General features: G+C 48.5%; 3 protein-coding genes across 6 annotated transcripts; 2 read left to right on the forward strand and 1 right to left on the reverse strand.

The window, feature by feature from the left end:
* Positions 1 to 49: 49 nt before the first annotated feature.
* Positions 50 to 5,296, reverse strand: DTYMK (deoxythymidylate kinase). The gene is made up of 5 exons (XM_021545414.3): positions 5,155 to 5,296; positions 4,483 to 4,591; positions 3,225 to 3,315; positions 1,108 to 1,305; positions 50 to 601 (listed from the first exon to the last, which is right to left on the reverse strand). Exons 1-5 carry the CDS (start codon positions 5,282 to 5,284, stop codon positions 491 to 493), a joined length of 639 nt encoding a protein of 212 aa, XP_021401089.1. The 5' UTR covers positions 5,285 to 5,296; the 3' UTR covers positions 50 to 490.
* Positions 5,297 to 5,378: 82 nt separating this feature from the next.
* On the forward strand, positions 5,379 to 13,833 carry ING5 (inhibitor of growth family member 5). Of its 3 annotated transcripts, none has more exons than XM_021545424.3 (8): positions 5,379 to 5,515; positions 5,996 to 6,067; positions 6,731 to 6,897; positions 8,176 to 8,287; positions 9,057 to 9,150; positions 10,383 to 10,518; positions 10,667 to 10,728; positions 11,271 to 13,833. In XM_021545424.3, exons 1-8 carry the CDS (start codon positions 5,479 to 5,481, stop codon positions 11,311 to 11,313), a joined length of 723 nt encoding a protein of 240 aa, XP_021401099.1. In that variant the 5' UTR covers positions 5,379 to 5,478; the 3' UTR covers positions 11,314 to 13,833. The 3 variants fall into 3 exon arrangements, with proteins under 3 accessions (XP_021401099.1, XP_077641720.1, XP_021401100.1); XM_077785594.1 differs by lacking the exon at positions 11,271 to 13,833 and adding an exon at positions 10,923 to 11,246; XM_021545425.3 differs by lacking the exon at positions 5,379 to 5,515 and adding an exon at positions 5,693 to 5,865.
* Positions 13,834 to 13,950: 117 nt separating this feature from the next.
* On the forward strand, positions 13,951 to 21,815 carry D2HGDH (D-2-hydroxyglutarate dehydrogenase). Of its 2 annotated transcripts, XM_021545405.3 has the most exons (9): positions 13,951 to 14,329; positions 15,494 to 15,551; positions 16,545 to 16,684; positions 17,126 to 17,319; positions 18,442 to 18,610; positions 19,172 to 19,315; positions 19,711 to 19,853; positions 19,999 to 20,164; positions 21,326 to 21,815. In XM_021545405.3, the coding sequence occupies exons 1-9, from the start codon at positions 14,056 to 14,058 to the stop codon at positions 21,598 to 21,600; spliced, it is 1,563 nt and encodes a 520-aa protein (XP_021401080.2). In that variant the 5' UTR covers positions 13,951 to 14,055; the 3' UTR covers positions 21,601 to 21,815. The 2 variants fall into 2 exon arrangements, with proteins under 2 accessions (XP_021401080.2, XP_031361527.1); XM_031505667.2 differs by lacking the exons at positions 13,951 to 14,329; positions 15,494 to 15,551 and having other exon boundaries at positions 16,612 to 16,677.
* The last annotated feature ends 406 nt before the right edge of the window (positions 21,816 to 22,221 follow it).

Genomic DNA, 22,221 nt, shown 5'->3' on the forward strand with positions numbered 1-22,221 from the left:
TTCTAGAAGATAAATTATCATACTGAAAAAAAAAATGCCCTGTGCCAGATGTTTCAAAGAGCAGTTTATTAGCAAATCCTCTACAAACTAGTTTGAGCATGGGGGAGTGGGGGGGGATGCATTTTCTAGAGAGGAAGAATGATCAGAAACGTGGCAGTTCCCTAAAAATGGGAACTCTGTGTCCAGGGATGGCACTGAGTTCCACACTCATATCTGCACTCCAGGACTGGAGCTGGAACAGGAGCTTGGGAGAGGGAGGTTTTGACAAGGAATTTGATACACACTCTTGACATACTCATTTAAAAAATGCAGAAGGGACTCTGCAGGCTGGAAGGGAGGAATAGACAATAAAAAGGACATCAGCAGCATGTTGGACCCAAAAGAATACACAGGATCTAAGCTGTAGCTGCTGGGATGTCACAGTCATCCAAGTGCAGAAGATCCAAGAAGTGACCTTTCCTTTTTTTTTTTTTTTGACCTGTATGAAGTTTCATTTCCAGAGTTCTCCCAAAGGTTTATTCTGAACCTCCTCCATAGTTTCCTTTGCAATGGACTTGATTTCTCTGTGCAAGTCTTCAATGCTCTTTGAAGCATCCACTGTCTGTTTCCAAGACAACAAAAATACAGGACAGATAACAGAATAAAGAAATGAAAAAAACCTTGTTGTTAACATCTGCTTACCCCCCATTACTCAATATGTTATTCTTCCTGAGTACTGAAATGAGCTAATTACACCTCTCTGCAGTTTCTGGAGTGGATCTGGGAGAAATCAAAATATGTAGGAATAGACATTTAAGAAGTAGATGTGAGAGTGGGTGAAGGTAAACAGAAGAAACTGCTGCTGCATGTTGTTTGCTGACAGACTCTGGGGTGTGTGAGAGGCAGGTAAGCTAGGGATTCATCCCAGGTGCACAAAGAGCTGACCAGGGTGTTCTGGAACAGGGAAGTGTCCTCTGCCACCTCTCACAGTGCCCTTGGCTGGTCCCCAACGTGTCCCACTGAGTAGAAGTGGGAAGGGGCAGCACAGGGAAGTGACGGGCAAAATTTGGGAGCTCTCACTAGAGCCCACCCCAGTCCCTGACAAGTCCATTGGAGTTAATTCCTCACCTTCCAGTTTAGGCTCTTGTCCTCCATTAGGCAATAGAAGGACTGAAGAACTTTCTCTTGGAAGGAGCTGTTCTCATAACGTTCGTGTCCAAAGTCACCTCGTTCTGCTGCTGCTTCTGGGTTTAACTGGAGGAACAGGATCAGGTCTGGCTTTGGGAGTCCAACATCAGGCTGTTTGCACCACTCCAGGCCGAAGTTCTGTCCCAAGCAAACACAGGAAAGTTTGAGGTGACACAAAAAGACAGGAAGGCAGCAGGTTGGCTGGAGAGCGAGGTGGGACAGGAACAGCCAAGGATGGCAGGAATTGAAAACTCAGCACAGGCTACAAACTGAACAGGTGATAGCCCAGCTTACCATGTGGGAATTCAGTCCTGCTCATTTGGGGGTGAGCAGGTTTTGTCAGGTGTTCAGCACCACCTGTGCTTATTTAAGTTGGAGAGAGTGCAAGCTTTTCATGCCTCTTCTGCAGATCCCATCTGAGCTCTACCAAGGCACATTCTGAGCCTCCACACTGCCATTACCACTCCAATGCTTGCTCAGTCCAAAAGAAAGCTGTTCCCAAACACAAACACCACACAGCTGCAATGGACATCTCCCTGAGCCTACGCAGGCTCCTTTCCAATACTCACCTACCTAGGAATTTCAGCCCAGACACAACAGATGCAGTGTTCCAGCTTTTGGATTTTGCTGACAGGTCTGAAGACTTTCACCAGGCCACGTGAATCCATGATGCTGGTTGAGACTAAAGTCCACTTACTGCTCATCCACATCTTAAATCCCTCTAAGAGGAGCTGGCACATCTGCCCTCCAGTTTCTCCCCAGATGTTCTGTATCTTGGTAATCTGGGTACTTTTGGGATGTATGTGCAGCGGGTTTTTCAATCCCATGAGGGGGTAAGAGAAGCTGGAAGTGCCACAACATCTTGGGTGTGAGCTCTGGCAGTCAGCAGACTTTTGTGTTAGGTATGAGCATCAACATCTCCCTTCTTCTGGGAATGCTTCTTGAGTGAAAAACATGCCAAACTCCATTCTTTTTAAGAAGCAGAGGAGGTCCCTTCCAGCAGAAGAGGATGCCATCCCTGCTTCCCAAGGGTGGCATCCACATGGGCTGAGCCCTGCAGGTCACCAGCTACATTCAAAGAAATGTGGACACTTTAAGAGACCCTTCTTCCCCCACCCGAAAGTAGCAGAACATTCCTTGCTGTGCCCATGTGGGTTTGGGATCATTGTTTTGGGGTGACTCTGCTTGTGTTACACATCCTGGCTCTTAATTTGGGGCTTTTGCAGACACCTGATTAGCACCTAAATGTTTCAATGCATCTGTCTCAAGCTACACAATGTCCAGGAAAGCAGGAGGGTGGGAGAAGATGCAGGTGAGGATGCAGGGCTTGGGGGCCCAGGATCTCCTCAGTCCTTCCAGGAAGCAGGGAAAGGCTTGGGCAGGAATGAATGCAGGTCACAGCTGGTGCTGCAGCATGGCTGGAGCTTCTGTGACCACTCTTAGAGGACTGATGGCTGCTCAGCAGGAACAGGACACTTCTGATGGAGTGGGACAGGAGTGTCTGTGCAGAATGGCTCCAGGGGAGGCTGACAGAACTGACTTGCTCTGAAAGCAGGGAAAGACCAAAAGGCACAAGTGGGAATGCCAGAAATTCAGGCTAAATGAAGAGAATCACTTTTACTCTGAAGGTGAGCAGAGAAAAACCCAGAAAGGAATGGATATACATCCCTGAAGATACTCTAACCTTGGCTGGATGTAAGCAAGTCTGCCTATGTCAGGAGGCTGAATTCCACAGGTCTCTTCTAATGTATGTGGTTCTGTTCCACAAATTGATGGGCCAGCAGCCTGAGCAAGTACAGAGAGTCTTTAATAAACTCCCAGAATCATTCTGCAGAGTCAGGTCAGCTTCCAGTCCAGCAGTCTGCCCAGATTTACAAAAAGTCACCAAATAAGTTTCTCTGCTTGTTTCTGGGAAGGGTAGACCCATGTTAATATCTGAGCTGAAACTTCCATCCCTCGTGTCCCAGAAGAATGGCCCCTGGGCCATTCACACCAACAGCCTGGAGCTGCATCCCCAAATAGAGAGAGGGGCAGGGGCTGCTGCAGGTCTCACTCACCCCTTTGGCACTTGTGAAGGCCACTCCAGAGAAGGCATATCTGTCAACCACCACCGTGATCCCTTGGTGTAGCTTCTCTTTCATCATGGGTCTGAAACCATGGGGGAGATAAAACAACAAAGCTGCACTCCTTTATGGTGACAGAAATGAAAGGAGCTCATCTAAAACTCCAAGTATGTCATCATTAAGGGAGGTCAACTGTGATGCAGATGGCAGGTGAAGAGCTGTTTGTATTCTCCAGCAGGTACTGACCAAATACCCTTTCATGACACCCAAACTCAGGGTGCCAGCATTGGGCACTGCTCTAGGCAGCTCCAGGGCTTCCAGGCAAGATCACAAATGAACTGTATTAACGTGGACAGCTTAGTCCTCTTCCCTTTTTAGGTGGTAGAGCAGATTTTGTGATATGCTCTGCCACCTTTATTCGTGACACTACATCTTAGAGCTCACTTCTGTGCCTTCTGTTCTCCCAGCTTAACTGGCACTGCCACTACAGCAGAACCAGCAAAGCTTTTCTGTAAAATGAGAACATTTTGGAATCTGTATTTCCAGGGAAAAACAACAGCCAACACTGATTTCCCCACGTCCACACACAGACTCTGTGACTAAAGCAAGGACAGGCAGTTATGGCTGAACATAGACTTTGGCTGCAGGGGAAATTTGGGCACAATTCCTTGAGCATTGTCACTCAGAGGGACTGCCTGGCAAAGCAAGGTATCTTCAGGAAAGAGAGTAAATTCACAGTCTAACTGGTTCAGTCCCAGCTGCCCAATTTTTTAATCCAGTACAGCACAGGAGCACATGGCATTAATGATTTCAAAAAAACCCTAAACTGTGGGATCTGATCTAAGATTACAAGGACAGAGTTAGATGGGATACCGGGAAGAAATTCTTCCCTGTGAGGGTGGGGAGGCCCTGGCACAGGCTGCCCAAAGAAGCTGTGGCTGTCCCTGGATCCCTGGAAGTGTCCAAGGCCAGGCTGGACAGGGCTTGGAGCACCCTGGGATAGTGGAAGGTGTCCCTGCCCTTGGCAGGGGGTGGCAATGGCTGGGCTTTATGGTCCCTCCCAACCCAAACCATTCCGGGATTCTGTGATTAAATCCAAAGCTGTAAGAGTCCTTATGACACCATTTCCAGCCTGTTCTCCTGTCTAAACAGGATCACATTCTTGTACTTTGTGTACCCATTGCAAACTCAAACCCCGTGGGATCCTACACCACCCCTTTTTCTCTCACGACTGAACAAACATCATCTTTACACGTGCTCCCAGCGGTTGGCAGAGAAGAGCAGGTGAATGGTGTGGTCCTCCAGGTTCTTCTCCCTGCCCAGGTAGGAGTTGATCAGCTGCCCAATCTCTGTGGTTCTGTCTGCAGGAAAGACAGGAGAAGCACAGGCTGCTTCAGTCTGCTCTTCCCAGATGGGTGTCCATCACTCTGGGGTCTGTCTGTCATTGAAGGGACCAGGTCAGTCCATCCAGGCTGGGAGTCTGTCTGTCCGTCAGGGGTGGCAGGAGCTCTGTCCAGGGTGAGGGGGGATATTTATTTATATATATAGGATATATAGGAGGTCAGTCCATACCGGGCTGGATTTCCCTGCCTGTGACAGGCCGCGGGAAGGAGCTGGCTCCATGCAGGATGCGCGTCTGTCTGTCCGTCCGGGAGGGAGGAATCTATCCGCCCGCCGCGCCTGAGGGGCGGCCGCTCTGTCCGGGCGTGGGGGGGTCCATCTGTGCGGTGGGAGGCGGTCGGTCCGGCCAGGGTGGGAGAGGTCTGTCGGTCAGGACTGGGGCGGTCCGGCCAGGGCGGGAGAGGTCCGTCGGTCAGGGCTGGGGCGGTCCCTCCGTTCAAACGCGGGGCCCGCCCAGAGCTGCGAGTGCTCCCCGCCCCCTCCCTCCGCCGGCCCTCGGCGGGCTGAGCCCGGTGCGGCGTACCCGGGAAGCGGAGGAGGTCGGCGCGGTGCCCGGCGTCCCTGAGGGCCTGCACGAGCCGCCGGCCCTGGGTGCTCTTGCCGGCCCGGTCCACGCCCTCCAGCGCGATCAGCGCCCCGCGCCGCGCCGCCATGCCCGCGCGCGCCGTGCGGCCCCGCCCCTTCCGCCGCGCCCGCCAATCGCCGCCCGCCCCGCCCCTCATGAATATGCAGCAGGAGCGGCGGCGGCGGGCCAATGGGCGGCGCGCGGGCCGTGCATACGGGATGAGGCCGCGGGCCTTGTCATGCGGGCCCGGCGGGCGGCGGGGAGCGGCGCGCGGGCCGCAAGATGGCGACGGCCATGTACCTGGAGCACTACCTGGACAGTGAGCGCGGGGCGGCGGCGGCCGAGGGGCCGGGGCGGGGAACGGGGCGGGAGCGGTATGATTGGGGCGGGGGCGGCGGCGGCGGCAGCGCGGGAATTAAAACTGCGCCACGGGGAGAGCAGAGGGGTGGGGGGAGCGGCACGGTGCTTACGTCATCAGCCGGCGCCGGGTACGTCAGCGGTGCGCGCTGGGGAGCGGGAGCGGGAGGCCATGGCGGCGGCGGGGGCTGGCGGGGCGGGGGTCCTGCTGCCCCTCGGGCCCCGCCGCCCCTCGGCCGGGCCGCTGGTGCCGGCCCAGTGCCCAGCCCCAAAACCAGCTCGGGGCCGGCTGAGCCGAACGGGCGGCTGGCGGTACGTGGCTCGCAGGCTGGCTTTGGTTGGGAAGGACCTTAAAACTCATCTCGTTCCTGCCCCTGCCATGGGCACGGACACCCTCCAATGATAAGGTTGCTCAGAGAATTTAGTGGCGTTTTCATTGTAGGTATTGAGAATCTGCCGTGCGAGCTGCAGAGGAACTTCCAGCTGATGCGGGAGCTGGATCAGAGAACAGAAGGTGGGTGCAGGTGTTTGGGCAAGCAAAGGCCGGGAGAGCCCAGTTGAGGCTGGGATCCAGAGGACGTGACTGTTCCTCTCTCAGGCTGAGCGCTCTGCAGTGGTTGTCTCTTTCCTGTGAGGACACAGCTCACATGGCAGGGCTTGGTTTTGTTTCCAGTTTAAATTCGTAGCTGTGTGATCACTTTACTCAGTGGCCATTTGGATGGCTTTCCTTCCATGTGTTTCCATATTTAATAAATTCTAAATTTCTGTGTGCCTTGCAGGACGATTTTTTCTTCCTTTTTGAAGTTTTTGTTGGTATCTGGCTGTGCATTAATTATTCTAATTTTGAGCCATCAGAGCTGTAAGTGATGGCCCAACAAGTAAAATGCTCTGTATGTGGGAAGAGAGGCTGAAACTTGTGAACCCATGGGTTCTGTTTCTGATCTTATCTATGAATTAACTATGCATTAACTTCTGAGTTAGTTGTAGGACATTTGAGAAAAAAAGACTCACACCACAAGTGTCAAAGAGTAAACACCTTTAACTTACTGGTGTTGTTCTTAAAAAGGAAAATGCATTAAGGAATTGAGGGCAGCGTAACAGCTGTCAGGAAGGGTGTCCTAAGTGGAAACAGAAAACCAAAAATACCTGCTTTTTGGTTTTTTTTTCTTTTTTCCAGACAAGAAAGCAGAGATTGACAGCCTGGCAGCAGCCTACATCGAGTCTGTGAAGAACATGTTGCCTGAGGAGAGAGTGGAGCACCTGAGAAAGATCCAGAGTGCCTACAGCAAGTGTAAGGAGTACAGTGATGACAAAGTGCAGCTGGCCATGCAGACCTATGAGATGGTGAGCCATGGAAAAATGGGCATCCTCTGCAGTGGTGCATGTGGGGATGCTTCACAGTGTCAGCTTTCCCTCACTTTTTCTTTCTGACTTAAATTTCTCACCAAAACAAATTATTTGTTCTCAATCTTGTATTTCTCTCTGTTGCCATCCCCAAAAAGCTCTCTCCTTTGGCACCAGGTTTCTCTTTTGCTGAAGAATTAGTGAGTTTACCCCCCCTTGGAGGCGGCTTTATCAGCAGTAATTGTCTGCCATGTGATAATGCCAGCAAATTTACCCCACTCCCTCCTCCCCAGCAACTCTGTGTCACCGATAATTTATTTGGGGCACACTTAGTTGAAAACAATTTGTTTTTTCTAAGCCAGCTGTTGTAGTGTGTTGTGGAGAAACAGCAGGAATTCTGCTCATTTGCCTTGGTTTATTGGACATCAAAATTTCCTCAATGGACCTTGAGAGAAAACCTCATTTCTTAAGATGCAGCTTTCCACTATTTTTTTTCCTTCTGTCCCTTGAGTTATTCTTATCTGCACGTGTTTTACCCCCTGGATGAAAGTTGAGTGAGGGGAATTCTTTTGACTGTACTAAGTGTTTGTTGTCCAGCTTGCAGAGATGCTTGGGGTTTTGCTACAGCTGCAGTAGGTGTTTGGTTGCCATCAAATACTTCAAAAAAGGAAATTATGTCCCAGGAATATCAATGCCCTAGATAACTAGTGAACTCATTTAATGACAAACTATTTCAGCAGCACAGTTTGGGGGTGGTGGCTTGAAATCCTTGTTCTGAAAGTCACTTTATTGCAGCCAGGGTAGTACAAGATAATTTATATTGATGATAGTCAGCCTGTGCCTGTATTTATTGTTAAACTTGGATCCACATGACAGTGGAGTACCGGGGCAAACACCTAACTGCTCTGCTCAACACATTTCAAGGATTGTCTCTGGATTCTGAAAATCACACGCACAAACCCAGTATTTTTAGTACCTCTCATCTTGTGTTGTTCTGAAAATCATTAGTGTGAGTTGCTCTGACTCTCTGTTGCCTCTCTTTTCCTTCCTTTCTGCTTGCTTGTGGAGGGACGGGGTCCTTGTGCCTTTGCCTCCCTCATTCCCTCTCCCTGTGCCATTTCCCTTTTCCAAGCCTGTACCCCTTCCGTGCCTCACTCTGCACCACCACGCTCTGTTCCTGCTGATAACAGCCAAGTTTTAGCCCTTCCTGTTTTCGTCTGGGGCTCTTTTTTTCGGGTGTTTCTTTGTAGTTCAGTTTGTGGTTTCCTCTTGGTGCAGGTGGATAAGCACATCCGCCGGCTGGACGCGGACTTGGCGCGGTTTGAAGCTGATCTCAAAGATAAACTGGAAGGCAGCGACTTTGAAACCCCTGGATCCCGAAGCCTGAAAAGTGGGTGAATTGTACACAACTGGGAGCCTTTTCCAGCACTTAGAGTATCAAAGCAGGAGGGCTGAGATGTAAAATAGGCTGTTCCTTCTGGAGGAAGGAAAGTGTGTTGTTCTCTGCTTGTTTTTAATGCTCTTCAAAATGCTTACAGTAGGCAAGAGATGAAGATAAATGTTACTGTCACTGTCTCATCCTGAGGTTGTTGCTGGTTTTAAGGAGGGTGCTGTGCCAAAACTGCACTGGCATAACAGTCTTAGTTTCAGGATAAATTAGGAATTAAAAGAAGGTGCTATTTTCTGTCATGTATACTGAAACATTGTGTGATTACAGTGACATTTGAATGTGGATACAGCAACACAGCACAGCTTTATGACTCTGAACAATGAAATAAGGGGTAGGAGCAAGGAGGCGGAGAAAAAAGTTATGTTAGTTATTGAGTAATCTATTAACTGTGTTTAAAAGTACACTGAGGTGAAAAAAGAAATACTGCATGTCTAATCAAGTGTGATGCTGTTTATGAACTCTCCTGTCATACTGCAGTGCTTTATTGTCAAAACTACAAACACGGGTTTGGTGCTCAGTTGTTATTTAATTTGCTGTATTTGTGGCTTAAAAATGCATTTCAGTCAGCGTATTCAACTATATATATTTTAAGGATTACTCAATTACCTATGGAATAGGAATTTCAAGACAGTAACTGCATCAAAAGAACACCAGCTGGGGATGTTTCTGCAGCTCAGGCTGAAATGATGGGGTTGTTTTTCCTTTCTAGAGGGACGAAGCCAGAAAGACAAAAGAAGTTCTCGTGGTCGAGGCAGGAGAACATCTGAAGAAGATACACCAAAGAAAAAGAAGCTCAAAGGAGGGTAAGGCAGAGCCAGGCACAACTCCAGGGCCTTGGGCTTGACACTTCATGAATTTTCCACAGGCTCATATTACCCTATTTATGACTCATGTCCAGATGGTGAGCAGTGTTAAGAGTGTTCTGGTCTTACTCCATTTCATTAATGTCCTGCTTGGGACAGGCCAGCATTGTTAATTAACTCCTTGGTTGGCATGTGGAAGCTCAGCATGCTTGGAACACTATGACTGGAAGGACAAGATCAGCCTCCCTGTTGCTGTTGGCAAGCTGGAGAAGATTGCTTTGATTTTTGTCACAGGGCTATTTTTAACAGTTGCTTGTGGTCTTGATGGTAAAAGAAATTCACTTGGCCATCAGGACAGAAACTGATGTTTTGCTGCTGTTCTAAGAATCTTGGAGAATTCTGGGGAGTTGTTTTCAAAGGATTGTGTCTTAAGTAGCCTTGAGTAGTCTGATTTGGTTTTGAGAGGCAAGGAGGACAGCATGTCCCCTCTCTGAGATGGCATTTATATTAAAGGGGCTCAGTTCATTCTGATATTTTCAGGTGGCTAAATGGAGGGCAGGAAACTAAAAATAGTTTCTGTGGACTGCTACTGGCATATCAGCACATCCCTGTCAGGGTAAGAGGGTTCACTCATGCCTGACAGTGAGAAAAAAATCTATATTGAATCAGACTGGGGAAAAACCCAAACAGGTTATTCTACCCACAACCAGGAGTGATCTGTATGATAATTCTGTTACTTTACTCATGACAGCTCCAAATCCCTCTCTTAATTCTTTCTAGTCATATCGTGTTTGATGCAGCCTACCATATTATTTTAATTACTGGATTGTGGTAATGTAATATAGGCTCTAAAACAGCCTTGGTGTGGTTTAGGGAAGATAATGTAAAACACTAATTTTCCAAAGTAGGATTTGGATCTTGGAAACACCAAATCCCAGAATAGCTTGAGTTTGGAGGGGCCTTAAAGACCATCGCATTCCAGCCCCTGCAGTGGGCAGGGACACCATCCACTAGCCTGGGTTGTTCCATATCTGGCCATGAGCACTTCAGGAATGGGGGAGGCACAGCTTTTCCAGGCAACCTGTTCCAGGGCTTCCCTGCCCTCACAGAGCAGAATTTCTTCCCAGTATCCCATCTAGCCCTGCCCTGTGGCAGTGGGAAGCCATTCCCTTGTAACACAGTGCTGTCTGCAGTTGAGAAGTGTTTTGTCCTGACTCTGTCCTTGCCCACAGGTCTGAGTTTGCTGATACCATCCTGTCAGTGCATCCCTCGGATGTCCTGGACATGCCAGTGGATCCCAACGAGCCCACCTACTGCCTGTGTCACCAGGTGTCCTATGGAGAGATGATTGGCTGTGACAACCCAGATGTAAGCATTTGAGGTGTTTGTTTGTTGCCTCCCAACCCTTGTACAGTCCAAGGAGGGGATCCTTGCTCAGTTAGCTCATTCCAAATTATGGGAATATTTGTGAGCCACTAAGAATCTCCTCTGTGGGTTTTCCCTTTCTCTTTTGCAGTGCCCAATCGAGTGGTTCCACTTTGCATGTGTGGACCTGACCACCAAACCAAAAGGGAAATGGTGAGTGTGACAGCATTCAGTTTGGGATTTTTATCAGGCTGCAGTTTGCCTCAGCAAGGATTAAAAACCCTGTTGTGACCCTGACAGAGGAGCTTGGCTCTTCTCATCAGAGGGTTTGCATCCTCTGTGATTGGGGATTATTATGAGGGTAGAAGAGAGGAGACAAACCTTCTTGTTAAAGTCCATTTCCACAGAAGTCTTAGGTACTGATGGGAGCAAGACTGCCTGATAAACAGAGGAGGCTTTGACCTGAGGCTTGTGTAAACATGAACATTCTACATCTGAGGTTTGCTCTATTGTCACTAGTTGTGACTGTGCTTAGAACAGACACAGGTAACTCTTCCTTTCACTCTGGAGACAAATTTTGAAGACTTCCCAGGGTTTTACTACGTGCTTGTTATCTTTATTTAATGGGCTGTTTTAATCAAATTAACAAATTGCTTGCCAGAAACCGGCTTAATTATGCACAAATGTTAAAAACAGCTTTCGGGCTCTGTGCTGTTAATTCCAGGAGCTAATTACTGCCTCTTGCTTTTCTACAGGTTTTGTCCTCGTTGTGTTCAGGAAAGAAAGAAAAAGAAGTAAGGACTAGAGGGGGATACACCGTCGAGGCAAGAAGAATTTAATATATTCCTTCATTCATGTTGCAATATTACCTTTGAATATTTTTGTTAATCTATCCTCCATCTTTTTCCGGTATGATATTTAATTATCCAGTGGCCAGTTGAAATTCCTGTTTTTTCCTAAAACAATGACTTTGGGAGGGAGTCCCAAATCCCTTTGCCACGGAGATTTTATTTATGTTAGTCTTGCACAATAATACTGAGGGAGGTTGTTGCCTTTTCTGGCTGTTTCCATTTCCCTGAAGATTCTCTAAGTACATCACTGTGAAGATGAAACCTACAGTATTCTTGGAGAGAGAGAAAGTCGGATTTATTCACCAAATAAGACGAAGGCCTGAATTGTTAGCTGTGATTGCCTGTGTGGCACATGGGTAAATCAGGTTTTAGGGAAAGGCTCCATGAGGATATTGTTTGTTCCCATGATGGCGTGGCTCTGCTGTTGAAGAAGGCCATCAGGAATGTTGTAACAGAGCTTCTTGTCTTTTTTTAATGGGCCACATTTGCATGTTCTTGACTTCTCTAGCTGTCTTTCAGATGATGAATGTGAATCCTTGCATTAGCACAGTGTCAGTGGCTGCAGCAGAAGAGAGAGAGGAAATCAGGAGCTGGAAAGCAAGTCTCTGGTTTTTCCTTCCTCTGAGATACAGAAGTTGAGGGAAGAGCAGAGAGAACTCTTGTCTTCATATGTCTCCTGCATCATGAGGCTTACCTGCCTTCGGTGAAAATGCAGTGGGGAAATGTGTTCCAGGTTCCCTTCCTGCTGGTGGAAGGAAGAAAACAAAGCCCCAACTCATGAACTTTGCTGGCTCTGGTCCCTGGTGGGTGTTGGTGGCAGCTCTGTGCAGGGCTGTGTGCTGCTTTCCATACCAGTGTGCAGGAGCTCTTGGTACAGACTGCTGGAAAGGAGTCTGGAGTTTATGGAGTTTCCATAAAGAAACTCCCAGATAGATAAACTTTTCTTCTGCTGAAAAAAACAGCACAGAAGGTTAAAAATACTTCTGCTCAGATTCTGGCACCTGTTTTCAAAGGAAAGAAGGCTTTTCCTGTTACACTGAGCCTCTTACTCGTGGTTTGCAATGAAGTAGAACACAGCTCCTGCCACCTCTCCTGCCTCTGTCAGGCTTTGTGCCTGCTGCTGATGTAGAAGAAACCTTTCAATTGTGAGGCAGCTTTTCCATGAACATTGATTTGTGGCAGGGAAAAAAGGATGGATTTTAGGGAAAAAAATCCGTCTTCAGGGTCCTGTCATTTCCAGTGTGATGTTGCAGGTGTCTTTACTACATTGCATCACGGAGAGATGAAGTTCCCACAGTTCTGTGCATGAAAATGATGCACATTTGTCCTTGCTGCCTCAGAGTGGCACATGGAAAGCAGGCAGGAAAATCAAAGCCAGAGTGCTGGATGGAAGGAGAAGGAACAGCACAGTCACTGAAACCTGGAGTTCAACGAGACCTCTTCTTCTTCCTGCCTCTTCATGAGAGCAAATGTGATACCTGCTGAGCCAGCCTGTGATCCAGTCCCCAGAGGGTGAGAGCTGCTCCTCCTTCACCCCCTGCACTGGGCTGAGTTGGAGCATTGCTGTGTCCTGAAAAACCATGCTGATGCTGTCCCAGGTTTTGTTTTCCCCTTCCCACCCAATGGTATTGTAGGCAACTTCTTTTCCTGTTTTTCCTAAGCTATGTTAGTACTGGTATTGCTGTGGATTAAGCATTTGATTTGAAACAATCTCAAAATTCCACTCTGGAGATCTTGCTGGAAACATGCCACAAGGGAAGAGAGCTGCTCTGGGTGAGCCAGTGTGGAGCCGACTTCCCTCAGCTCTAAATTTCTGGTCAGGTAGGATAACAAAACACATTTTTTAGAAGTACTACTGGGGCTTCAAAGAGCATTTTCCACTTGAAACCAGCAAAGCAAAAAGGAAAACAAGCTCTGGAAGGTAGAGCCCTCAAAAGGAAGGATAATTTGCTAGGAATGATAAATAGTTTGAGGTACAACATTCTCCTGTTCTTTACAATGCCTGTGATGTGTAAAGCATCTGAGATCTTATACCAGCAATAAACTCTCCCACTGGGAACATGCCAGTTCAGGGCTTGGATGGGCTCAGGAGCATCTCCTGCCCTCCTTACACCTGGTCGTAGAGAATTTTTACGACTCCTTGTAAACAGAAATACCAGCAGCCTTCACTTTTGCTTACTAAAAGATTTAACCCTTCTGACTTTTGAATGTACAGTGTTAAATATTTCCCGGAGAAGGGTGATCCCCCTAAAGAAATGCCCCAATAAACATCGCCCGAAAACCCCGCCAGAGGGGGGCTCGGCTTTACCGCAGCTCATCCAAACTGGACGAGACCCAATTACTGAGACGACAGAAAAAAAAAAAAATGTGAGGAATGTAAAGTTTAAAACAAACCAAAAAAAAGTATATGTGTATTTTTTGGAGATGTTGGATTATATTATAAATAAAAGTATTTTTGGGAAATAAATGTGTGAGGGGGGTGCTGTTGCAACCGCCGGCCGCCAGGGGGCGATGCCGCCCGCCCGCGCTGAGCGCGTTCGCGCTCAGCGCGGGCGGGCGGCAGCGCCCCCTGGCGGCTCGGAGTGAGGCGCGCGGCGCTCCCAGCGCACACGCAGCAGCGTCCTTGGAATCTCCGCTCTTCCCGGGATAATCCCGCATTTCCCCCGCTGCGCTGCCCCCTCAGGGCCCAATGAGGCTGTTCACCATGGCGCTGTGGCGGCGCGGGGCCGCCTGGCTGAGGGGCTGCCGAGGGAAGGAGGGGAGAGGTCCGGGCGTGCTGCGGGGCTGTGCCGGCTGCCGGGAGGTGGTGCGGACCTGCGAGAGGTACGCGGTGAGGCGGCTGCCCTTCGCCCGGCCGGAGGAGCGCGATGTGGCTTTCTTCGAGCGCCTCATGCCCGGCAGGGTGCTGGCCGGCGAGGAGGAGGCGGAGGCGTTTAACGTGGACTGGCTCAGGTCGGTGCGAGGTGAGCGAAGCTGCGCCGCGAAAGATCCCTCGTGTCTCTGCTAGGCGCCGGAGCAACGTTTGCCAAAGGGGATCTTGGTTTATGGCGGATCGCATCTGGACGGCTCGCAGTTCCTCCCAGCGAGGGAGCCATGAGGGTTAGCGAGTCCAACTCCTGACCCTCAACACAGCCCCAGCCTGTGCATCCCTGAGAGCCTTATCCAAATGCTGCTGCAGCAGCTCGGGCAGCTCCCGTTCCCTGGGCAGTGCCCGACCGCCCTCTGGAGGAAGAATCATTTCGTGATACCCGCCCTAACCCTTTCCTGACACAGCTCCAGGTCACCTCGGGTCCTGTCACTGCTCACCAGAGACCACCTGAGTGCCTCCCCTTCAAAATGAGTTTTACTCATAAAATTACTCCTTTAAAAATCACCTGATACCTTGTAAACTTAGAGGCTTTCATTTAAAAATAAATCTAAACCCTCTAACTTAATAATTAATTTTTTTTCCTGAGACTAGTTGATTCAGCTAACAGTTTTGATTGAACCTCAGAAAAGAATATGAAAGCTTTTGGGAGAGTTGACTGCAGCCTTCCAGTACCTTAAGGGGGCTTATAAAAAGGAGGGAGACTCTTCATATGGGTCTGGAGTGGCAGGACAAAGGGGAATGACTTCCCACTGCCAGAGGACAGGGTTAAGTGGGATATTGGGAAGAAATTCTGCCCTGTAAGGGAGGTGAGGCCCTGGCACAGAGAAGCTGTGTCTGCCCCATCCCTAGAAGTATCCAAGGCTAGGTTGGACAGTGCTTGGAGCAACCTGGGACAGTGGAAGGTGTCCCTGCCCATGGAATGAGATGAACTTTTAGGTCCTTCCCAACCCAAACCGTTCTATGACTCTGTGATTCTAAATCAAGCATTGTGAATTATTTGTTGGTTCTGTCAAAGATTGCATGAGAATTTAAACTCTGTCCCATTACCCCCAGTGGCAGTCAAGTCTACCTGTACATACAAAGTTTTCTGCAGGGCTCAAAGGGCAAGGCTGCTGTTGAAATGTTTGTTGTCCAAGTGGTTGAAATGCCTAACGGTGGAGGGAGCATTGTTATTTCCCACCTTATGTTTTCCCACCTGTTTCTTTCTGACCTCTGCAGAGCCACAGCTTGCCTTGAGAGTCCCTTGCTTTCATTGCAGGCTGCAGTCAGCTGGTGTTGAAGCCCCAGACAACAGCAGAGGTGTCTCAGATTCTCAGGTAACACACACCTTTTCTGCTGGGCTTGGTGCTGAGGAGACTTGGGTTGAGTCAGGGATGATCTGGTGCATGAAGGGAGCTTGTAGGTAGGTGTTCAGACACCCATTGCTTAAGCACTGGAGTTGCTGAGGCAGTTTTCTTAATGATTTTTCTGTTCTGATAAATGGCTGAAATTAGGTATTGTACAGGTGCTCAGAAAAGAGAAGTTTTGTGAAAGATTCAGGAGGGTCTGTTTGAAAAGGTAAAGAAGGTTAGGGCAGAACCAGGCAGTTGGAGGGTCTGTTTTATCCACACTGGTGTGAGCACAGCTCTGGTTGGGCAGTGCTGTGCCAGATCAGTGTTTGGCTGAGGAGCTGAAAGCTGCAGGAGCGTGCTCTTGGCTCTGTTAAAACAGGGATGCAGAGCACAGGAAGGGCGGGCAAGGCTTCTGAAGGAGCTCTGGTGCTGTGGGGTCTGTGCCATCCCTTGTGCAGGAGCTGCTGTGAGCTCAGAGGGGATGTGGTGGGTGGTGCTTGGCAGGGATAGGGCAGGTGGAGCAGCTGAGGCACAGGTGCACATATGGCTGCCTACAGGGCATTAATTTCTTGGGAGGAGGAGGGCAGTCGTGTCTGAAACCACTGCCAGAGGCTGGCTGTCAGAGCCCACTGGGGAGCCCAAGCTGTTAAAACAGCCTGCTGCAGAAGCAGCTTCTGCAGAAACATAAGCAGGGCTTTCCAGGCAGTTGTTGTGTGCCAGATGTGGAGATACACATCTGGGGGCTAACCTCAGGTGTTGGTTCTTTGCTCAGCACTGCGATTGTGTTCAGACAGGAGCTGCACTTTCTCACTTTGTCATTGAAACTCTCCTTCCATCTATTTAATCTTTTGATGAAATGCTGCTTAATTTCAAGGAGCACTGTCACAACAGTCGACATTCATGTAGAGGTGAAACTTCTCTGACAGACTGATTATGGCTTTTAAATGCATAAAAATTCAGAAACCTTCTTCCTTCCAGGTACTGCTATGAGAGGAACCTGGCAGTGAACCCTCAGGGGGGAAACACAGGCCTTGTTGGTGGCAGCGTTCCTGTCTTTGATGAGATCATTCTCTCCACTGCTCTCATGAACCAGATCATCAGCTTTGACAAGGTGTCTGGTAAATATTCTAGGGATGTGAAGCACAGAAATGAGCCCCAGGCTGCAAAACAGACATTTTCCTGGGAACAGATAGCAGCAGGATCAGCAGGGTTCAGCCCAGCAGCATCATAAGGAGGTTTGTTTGGATTTTGGGGGGGTTAGGGGTCAGGCTGGCGTGAGTATCTCTGTTCAGAGAGGGAAAACAACGAGCAGAGACACACTTCATGTTGCTGTGTTTTACCAGTCCAGAGTTGTGGATGACAAGATACTGAGGCAATAGCAAAGCTCCCCGAGGCATGGGGAGGGCAGTTCCCTGGAGCATGCACAGATTTGTACATTTAAGTTGAATCCCAGGAAGTTTTGAAGGAAGTGGTGATTGCATCTGCTCATACTGCTCCTGCTTCTTGAGGAGGCACCTTCTCCTCACCCATCAGCTTGTAGCATGGCATTTGTGTTCCAGGAATCCTTGTGTGCCAAGCAGGCTGTGTGTTGGAGAGGCTCAGTGAGTATGTGGAGGAGCAGGGGTTTATCATGCCACTGGACCTGGGAGCCAAAGGCAGCTGTCACATCGGGGGGAACGTGGCCACGAATGCCGGAGGCTTGCGGCTCTTGCGATACGGCTCTCTGCGAGGGACCGTGCTGGGCCTGGAAGTGGTAAGGCGAGTACCTGGCAGTTCCCTTCTCTGTTTAATCCTCTGCTGCTTACTGCTTCCTGCTCTTCTCACTGTCCAGCACACAGTCAAGTTCCTCTCCAGCCTTCCGCTCTTATCTTTTCCTTGTTGGACTCTTTTGAGAAGGGTCAGCACGTCTTCATGTGTGTAGCATGTTATTGCTGCTGCAGTTTCCAGCTTCCTGACTTCCAGTGCTTGATGACAGAGGTGGTGTTAGGTGGTTTTCTAATCCAGACAAGTGAAAAGAAGGTAGGGAGAAGTTTGGACATCCCAGGTTATATGGAATTAGTTCCTCTGAGCATTGGGTCTCTGGAGCACTCTGCTAAATCCATCCTGCACCACTCTCTTCTAGTGGCTGCTCACTTGAATTTTAATAGAATCATAGGATCACAAACTGGTTTGTGTTGGACGGGGCTTTGAAGATTATCTTAAGGTTTAAAGCCCACCCTATAACAGAGCTGTCTGCTTCTGATTCGTTTGGCTACTGGCTGTGTCCTAGAGTCTCTGCTGTTCCTCAGCTGCTCCTGTCCTACAGGTCTTGGGATGTAAAGGCTGGATTAGGAGTTCTAAAAGTTTTCACGTCTGGGGACAAAATTTGGGCAGGGAACAGAAGCTTGGCTTTGTTTTACTGTATAGGCTTAGAAAGGAGAGCATTTGTCTGAGGTCAGTTTGGCTCTAACGTCAAAATAGCTTTTAATAACCTGTCTTGGAGATACTCAGCCTTAATTTAAGGCTCAAGTGGCTGAGGGTTCACTTCAGTCTGCTTAACTGTTCACTGTTTCAAGTAGCTTTCCTTCTTCTGCTGGATAGTGGGAGCTAGGGCTGCAGAGAATGGCTGAATTCTCCACCATTAGTAAGAAAAGCAGAGCATTCCAGATCTTCTGTTATTACTTGTCCTGATGGAAGGAGAAATATCTACTCTATACCACTTGGGTAGGATTTAGAGCGGGGGGAAGAGCTGGGAATGGAGGAGCAGTGTGGGAATGGGCTGCAGATGTGTCAGGTGCTCAAGGGGAGTGACACTTCCCATCAGCTTGCTGATAGGCAAGTTCATGCCAGCAGAGTCCTACCCAGGTGCTCTGACTGGGCCCCTGTGTTCCCACAGGTGCTGGCTGATGGCTCAGCTCTGGACTGCCTGACCTCTCTGCGCAAAGACAACACGGGCTACGACCTGAAGCAGCTCTTCATCGGATCCGAGGGGACCCTGGGAGTTATCACTGCTGTCTCCATACTCTGTCCTCAGAAGCCTAAGGCTGTGAATGTGGCATTCCTAGGTAGAAGCTGATATTAATGATTTCACACCTGAATTCCAAGGCTGGGAATAGAGATAGAGAGGAGAAAGCATTGTTCAGCCTCCTGAGCTGGACTGCCAGCATCAACTGGTTTCTGGGAAATAGTGTGGGGCTCTGTGCTAAAATACCTGTGCAGATATTTGATATCTATTGAAATAGCTGCAAGGACAGTTTGTTCTGTAAGGAAGGTGGAGCCAGGAGCTTAGCAGGGTGAGGAGGCAGGCAGGACAGTCCCCTCACTGGTGAGGGAGGGCCTGGTCTGACAGGTTCAAGAGATGAGCAGGGCAAGAGGCAGCCACCATCCAGGAGTCAAGTGAGTGACAAAGTGATGAGGCAAAGCTGAGAAATCATGTCTGCAGGTCAGGCTCTTGATCAGCAGAGTATGTGGCCAGGCTGCTTAAAAGCTCCTTCTGAGTGTCCCTCAGCAGGTCCAGAGTGGTTTGTGGGGAGCCTTCACTGTCATTTTTTTACTTCTCAGAGACCTTAGAGAGTTTGGGAACATGTCTGTTTTTTGGTCCTGATTTCTCTCTGTTCTGCCCGAAGGGTGTCAGAGTTTTGCCAAGGTTCTGGAAACATTCACAACCTGCAGAGCCATGCTGGGCGAGATCCTGTCTGCCTATGAGTTCATGGATGAGAAGTGCATGGAATTGGTTGAGAGATATCTCAAGCTGTCCAGCCCAGTGGCAGGTACCAGTGATACTCTCAGTGTAGAAAGGGGCACTGTACTGCTTGGGGATTTTTAGACTACTTTTAAACACTTTTAAAAAGTGACTCATTTTAAAATGTTGACTCACTGACTTTTAAAAGGTTGATGATTGTGTGGGCCTCCCTCATATCTAGTATATCCATTCCAAACACTTTTTATCTTTAAAGATGAGACTTCTTACTTGTATTTGTCCTCACAGATCTGCTGGCTTTCTGGAAAGTGGTTGCTTAATAAAAGATCTAGCATGTCAGTGAAGTGTCCTCTCTGGCACCAGAGAGTCTGGGCACATAACATGTGGGGAAAGCTCCAAAACCTGCCCTGAATTCCTCTGTTTTGCCTCAGGGCATCTACTTACTTTGTTTGCCCTCATTCTCAGACAGCCCTTTTTATGTTTTAATTGAAACTTCGGGCTCCAACACAACTCACGATGAAGAAAAATTGAACAACTTCCTAGAACGGGCCATGGCTTCTGGTTTGGTCACTGATGGAACTGTGGCAACAGACAATAAGAAAATAAAGGCAAGTCCGTGTTTCCTCTCCCACAAATCTCTTTGACATGGATTTGTGTTTTATATAGGGAAATGTTCAGACTCGGGTTTGGTGTATGCATGGAACCCAAGAGCTATTTGGCTTATATGGATTTCTGTGGTCCTCGATTCCTCAGGTGCTGTGGAGCCTGCGGGAGAGGATCACCGAGGCCCTCACTCACGAGGGTTATGTGTACAAGTACGACATCTCTCTGCCCGTGGAAAAGCTCTATGACCTCGTGACTGATATGAGGGCTCGGCTGGGCCAGAGCGCCAAAAACGTGGTGGGCTATGGCCACTTGGGTAAGTGGAGGTGCTGGGAAAGGAGGTGATGGCCCTTCTGTGCTGCAGGTGAGAGGCTTGAATTGAGGGCTGTGGAAAAGGAGGGTGCATTAGGATTTTTGTGCTTGAATTTCACTGCTTTTAGACTGTTTTCCATATACTGATGGCAGGTTGCTGGCCAATGAGCCAGGGAACTGGTCATCTGTATCTTCTTGCTGTGTACTTCCTATTTAAATATGTAATTTGTTCAGTTGGACCATCAATTTGGTTAATGTACTTAGACACATTTGGCAGATAAACACTTTCTTGTCTAAAGTGATTAATCCTACTGGAAATCAGTTTTTTGTGAGCCATTAACCCTCTAACAGAAAGTGATAATGGTAAATGCGCAGAAAGGCTGATAGGTTTGTCAGCAAGCTGGGAAAGTAACCTGATCTCACAAGCAGATAAACTGATCTTTTAGCAGAGCTGCTCTGTTACAAAGGAGCACTCTTAAGCACATTTGATTAGGGATCATCTGAAAGACACGTTGCATAACAAAGACTTCCTGTTGGTAGCTCTTTAAGGACTAAGCTGTGTTCTGTGAGGGTTCTGTGCTACGATGCAGGAGGAGGATGAGTAAGTTTTATTTATTTTTGTGTGTTTTGTCTTTTGGAGTACCCAGCAACTCTGTGCCTAAACAAATACTGTCACACACAGTGGCAAAAAAGAGAAATTGTTCTGCTTTCTTTTTTTCTATTGATACAGTGCCAAAGTGCATTTAGAGCATTGCACAAACATAATAGGGAGAGAAAAAGTGATGAAGGACCATGTTAGAACCTAATGATCATTATGAAATGCCATTGGGGAAGTCTTTGACATTGCATCACAGTGGTGGCACAAGCATTAATGCAGCACAGTGGGAATTTTAAAATCACAAAAGTTGGAGTTTGAAAGTGGCTTAACTCAGAACACTTCCTCAAATATTGCACTAGGAGCATGGAAAAGAAAAGATACTATTTGAACTATTTGTGCACAGTGAGGCTGACATTTGTAGGACAGTGAGCAGCTTGTCCTTTTTGCACAGTTTGCAGTCTAACAAAGACCCTATTGTTTGAGAACGTGAAGGAGCCAGGAATGAGTATCCATTGCAGGGCCACCAGGTTTTTCTCCCAGACCCACTTGTGCAAAATTTTCTTCCAGGAGATGGGAACTTGCACTTGAACATCACGGCGGAGTCCTACAGCCATTCCCTGCTGGATGCCATCGAGCCCTTTGTGTACGAGTGGACTGCGAGATGCAGCGGGAGCATCAGCGCAGAGCACGGGCTGGGCTTCAAGAAGAGGCAGTTCATTGAGTACAGCAAGCCACGCAAGGCAGTGCTGCTCATGCAGCAGTTCAAAGCCATGCTGGACCCCAAAGGCATCCTCAACCCCTACAAGACACTGCCCTCGGCTCCCGAGAGGAGCACGGGCTGAGGAGCCAGGAGAGCAGGGCAGCTCCAGCTCCGTGCCTGCACTTGAGCCACGAGCACACTGGATCAGCAAGCACATGGAGTGCTCCGTGCTTGGTTTTGTTAGTGGGATGGAACAAGTAAAGGAATGTGGTTGATTGTTTTGGGGAGTGCCTGCTCTTGCTGAAGAACACACTGCTGGGTTTCCTGCTGAATCTGAACATTGAAACTAAACACAAAGATACTGTGTGTGTTTGTGTATTCCAACTCTCTCTCCCCTTGAGTTTGCTCTGATTTATGAGTGACAGCAGCCAAAGGAGGCATTTTCTCACTTTGGCTGTGCAAGTGAGAACCTCACTTAGGCTCTGAAGCATCAGAGATACAGGAGAACCTGTGGATGCAAGTCTTCCAAATGAAAGTGTTGCTCTTCCTGTCCGGGTTTGAAAAGACAGGTGTCTGCTAATGAAGGCAGGAGCCTCCTGTAAAATGGAAAATGTAAATCCCCTCCCTTTGAATTATTATTATTTTGAAAAAACTAAGAGGCTCTCAGGCAAAGATATGGGAATAGGAATAACAGTTCTTTACTAGGAAAATTAAAATACAAATGCAATAGTACAAAAAACAACAACAAAACAAACGAACTAAC

Source organism: Lonchura striata, chromosome 10 (assembly GCF_046129695.1).
Source record: "Lonchura striata isolate bLonStr1 chromosome 10, bLonStr1.mat, whole genome shotgun sequence".
Classification (NCBI taxonomy): domain Eukaryota; kingdom Metazoa; phylum Chordata; class Aves; order Passeriformes; family Estrildidae; genus Lonchura; species Lonchura striata.

Coding starts and splice junctions, on each gene's coding strand:
- D2HGDH (XM_021545405.3), top strand. CDS start 14,056: ATGAGGCTGTTCACCATGGCGCTGTGGCGGCGCGGGGCCGCCTGGCTG. Junction 18,611..19,171: donor TGTGAATGTGGCATTCCTAG/GTAGAAGCTGAT, acceptor TTCTGCCCGAAG/GGTGTCAGAGTTTTGCCAAG. Junction 19,316..19,710: donor GCTGTCCAGCCCAGTGGCAG/GTACCAGTGATA, acceptor CCTCATTCTCAG/ACAGCCCTTTTTATGTTTTA.
- DTYMK (XM_021545414.3), bottom strand. CDS start 5,284: ATGGCGGCGCGGCGCGGGGCGCTGATCGCGCTGGAGGGCGTGGACCGG. Junction 3,316..4,482: donor GCCAACCGCTGGGAGCACGT/GTAAAGATGATG, acceptor CCATGGTTTCAG/ACCCATGATGAAAGAGAAGC. Junction 602..1,107: donor ACAAGAGCCTAAACTGGAAG/GTGAGGAATTAA, acceptor TCTTGGAAACAG/ACAGTGGATGCTTCAAAGAG.
- ING5 (XM_021545424.3), top strand. CDS start 5,479: ATGGCGACGGCCATGTACCTGGAGCACTACCTGGACA. Junction 8,288..9,056: donor TGGATCCCGAAGCCTGAAAA/GTGGGTGAATTG, acceptor TTTCCTTTCTAG/AGGGACGAAGCCAGAAAGAC. Junction 10,729..11,270: donor ACCAAACCAAAAGGGAAATG/GTGAGTGTGACA, acceptor GCTTTTCTACAG/GTTTTGTCCTCGTTGTGTTC.